Source organism: Oreochromis aureus, linkage group 14 (genome assembly GCF_013358895.1).
Source record: "Oreochromis aureus strain Israel breed Guangdong linkage group 14, ZZ_aureus, whole genome shotgun sequence".
Taxonomy (NCBI): domain Eukaryota; kingdom Metazoa; phylum Chordata; class Actinopteri; order Cichliformes; family Cichlidae; genus Oreochromis; species Oreochromis aureus.
Genome location: NC_052955.1, coordinates 1,366,107 through 1,368,940, shown reverse-complemented (window position 1 = coordinate 1,368,940; position 2,834 = coordinate 1,366,107). Strand labels below are relative to the sequence as shown.

Sequence of the window (2,834 nt, the reverse complement as noted above, 5' to 3'; positions counted from 1 at the left end):
TACATGAAGGACTCTCTAAAATGTGAACAAATAATCTGGCCAAATGAAATCTCTATTGAATGTGTTGGAGTTAAACTGTCACTCTCAGCAGAAAAATCATTTACTGTTTTATGTCTTTATCGCTAGCCTTTGGCAAAAGTAGATTTTTATGACCAATTCAAGGCACTTCTGAATTGTTGTGACTTCAACAATGAACTTATCCTAATGGGAGACTTAAATGTAAATTGGGACAACGAAAGGGACAGAAAGAAACTAAAAGACATTAGCGATAATTTTGGTCTAACACAAATGATCAGTGATCCCAGTCAGTATAGCTTCTTTCCTTTTTTCAGCAGACTGTTCAGCATCTTTACCACTTTTCAGTAGACATTACAGCTTCTTCACCTCTTTTCAGCCGACAGCAGCCAATTGCGCAGCATTAAATAATTAGAACTTTTGACAGAACTTCAGCTTGTTCAGCTTTTTTCAGCTGTTTTTTTTGGTCAGTATTTTTGTGAATTTATTATAATTGTGGAAAGTTTGATGATTTTAGCAACTTTTCTAATATGGACTTCAGCTTCGTCAACTGTCTTCAGCAGCCAGTTCAGCTTTTTCTCCTCTTGTCGGCAGACAGTATAGCTTCACGTCTTTTCATGACCACTTCAGCTTCTTGCCCTCTTTTCAGCAGACAGCAAAGCTTCTTCACCTCTTTTCAGCAGACACTTTGACTTCGTCACCTGTTTTTAGTAGACAGTTCAGCTTCTTCACCTGTCTTCAGCAGACACTTCAGCTTCTTCTGCACGTTATTCGTTTTTTCTCTCGTTATATCTCTGTCTGGCATGACTACCGATTTGGCTCATTGAGGTGAGCAGCCGCCCTAAGACCGGGTGGTGCAGGTCTGAATCCTTCCCGTGGCTGGTGCAGTCAATCTTCCCTGCTTGTGTTTCCTCTGGTTTCTCAACACTCTTCAGTGTACCCTTTCACATCTTTTCAGCAGACAGTTCTGCTTCTTCAGCTGTTTTCGGCAGATAATTTCCGCTGCACGGCAGTCACACTACATTTTTGCAGGAAATGCAACTTTTTCTCGTTTTACTGGAAACCTAAAAGAACATTTGATAAATATCTTTTATTGTAGTGTCTTCCTGGTTATAAAATTAAATAATTAACACAAATGAAATAATGCTGAATTGTATTTTATTTATTTTAATTGACCATCTGTTGTTGACTATATTCAGACACAGGTACATTTTTTCCCCCCAAATTATACTGCATGTGGATTTTCATGATGTTCCGGCTTTGTAAGGAATTTTCATTATCTGGACCTCCTTAAATTTTAATTGAATGCTGCTGACCTAAAGGGACATTCATTCAGTCTAACTTTTCCTTTCTGGATCTAATGAATGAATAATCATGAGACAGCAGGGGGGTTGGCTTTTTGATAATCATTTGTTTGTAACTGAGCCCATTTTGCAAATGTGACAGCAAGTCAGTGTCTTGCGGATGTGTTGTCGAATCTCAGTGGTCCTGATGCCGTAGATGACTGGGTTGAAGCAGCTTGGGAAAAGCAGGTACATGGTGCTGAAGAAAACTCGACTGGCTGCAGGGAGGCCGTTTTTGATCCGATATGACAGGAAAGCAGTCAGAGCCAGAATGAGGCTGACTGTGATGACCACGATGTGGGTGATGCAGGTGTGAAGTGCTTTTACACCTGACCTGCTGGACCTCAGCACAGAGCTGAATATCACCACATAGAAGGCAGCAATGAAGATGAAGTCAAGAACAGGTATGAGAAACACGGCCATCAAACCAACAAGGTTATTGGTGGTGGTGCTTCCACAGGCCAGCTCCACCAAGGCCATGTGCTCACAGAAACAGTGGTTTATCACATTTCTCAAACAGAATGGCAATTTTCCAGCCAGACTTACAAAGAGTGTGATCATGAGAACATTTCTGACAACAAGTGGTAGTAAAAACACAATGAATCTTGATAAGATCATGTGATTGTGGTAGTAGAGTGGTGTGCAGATGGCAAAGTAACGATCCAGAGCCATCCATACCAGCAGAGTCGACTGAAAAGTTCCAAAAAAGTGAATGAAGTGCATCTGAACAAGACAGCCAATGAGAGAGATCCCCCTCCAGTCAAACAGGAAGCTCAGCAGCATGTGGGGAACAAAGAATACAGGGAGGCTGAGGTCAATGCATGCCATGCCGGCAATTAGGATGCACATAGGTGAGTGGAGGCTTCTCTGTGAAAGGATGATGTACAGCAGCAGGGAGTTAGCAAACAGTGACACAACAAACATGAAGGAGAACGGGATGAAGAGGAACGGCCTCAGCTCTCCGAGTTCACTAAAGCCATCCAGGATAAAATGTGTGTGCAAAGAGATGTTCTCCATGCTTCCTCTTTCCGTAAAACTTTTCAGTTCAACCAGTCTGAAAACAAAGAGAAAGAAACCTTTAACCTCCACCGGTTAATTAAACCTCCATTAGGTGCTATACAAATAAAACTGAACTAAGTGCATTTAGACAACATTAAAGAGCAAACAGCATCACTGAGATATTAAATGATGTTAGTGATGATCTATTAATGCTCCACAATACAACACACATCCTGTATGAAACTCTTCAGGCTCTTAAGATGAATCATTAGTTATGTTGTGTTGCTCCATGTGCTAACTGATGTTCAGGTTTAGTTGTCTGCTCTGTAACATGCATTGTGTAAGATATGGTGGCAATGAATCATTTCCTCTTGCTGAGCTTTGTCCACTGACAGGGAAAACAGAAATATTTGAGGGGAGGCACAGAGGCCTGCTTCACAATGACTTGGTTTTACTTGAAAATGACCAGAAAACAGC

General features: G+C 41.2%; 1 protein-coding gene across 1 annotated transcript; it reads right to left on the bottom strand.

Annotated features, from left to right (window-relative positions):
• Positions 1-1,421: 1,421 nt before the first annotated feature.
• LOC116313986 (olfactory receptor 52K1-like) lies at positions 1,422-2,375 on the bottom strand. Its single transcript, XM_031731862.2, has one exon. It carries the CDS (start codon positions 2,373-2,375, stop codon positions 1,422-1,424), a length of 954 nt encoding a protein of 317 aa, XP_031587722.2.
• Positions 2,376-2,834: the final 459 nt, after the last annotated feature.

Coding starts and splice junctions, on each gene's coding strand:
- LOC116313986 (XM_031731862.2), bottom strand. CDS start 2,375: ATGGAGAACATCTCTTTGCACACACATTTTATCCTGGATGGCTTTAGT.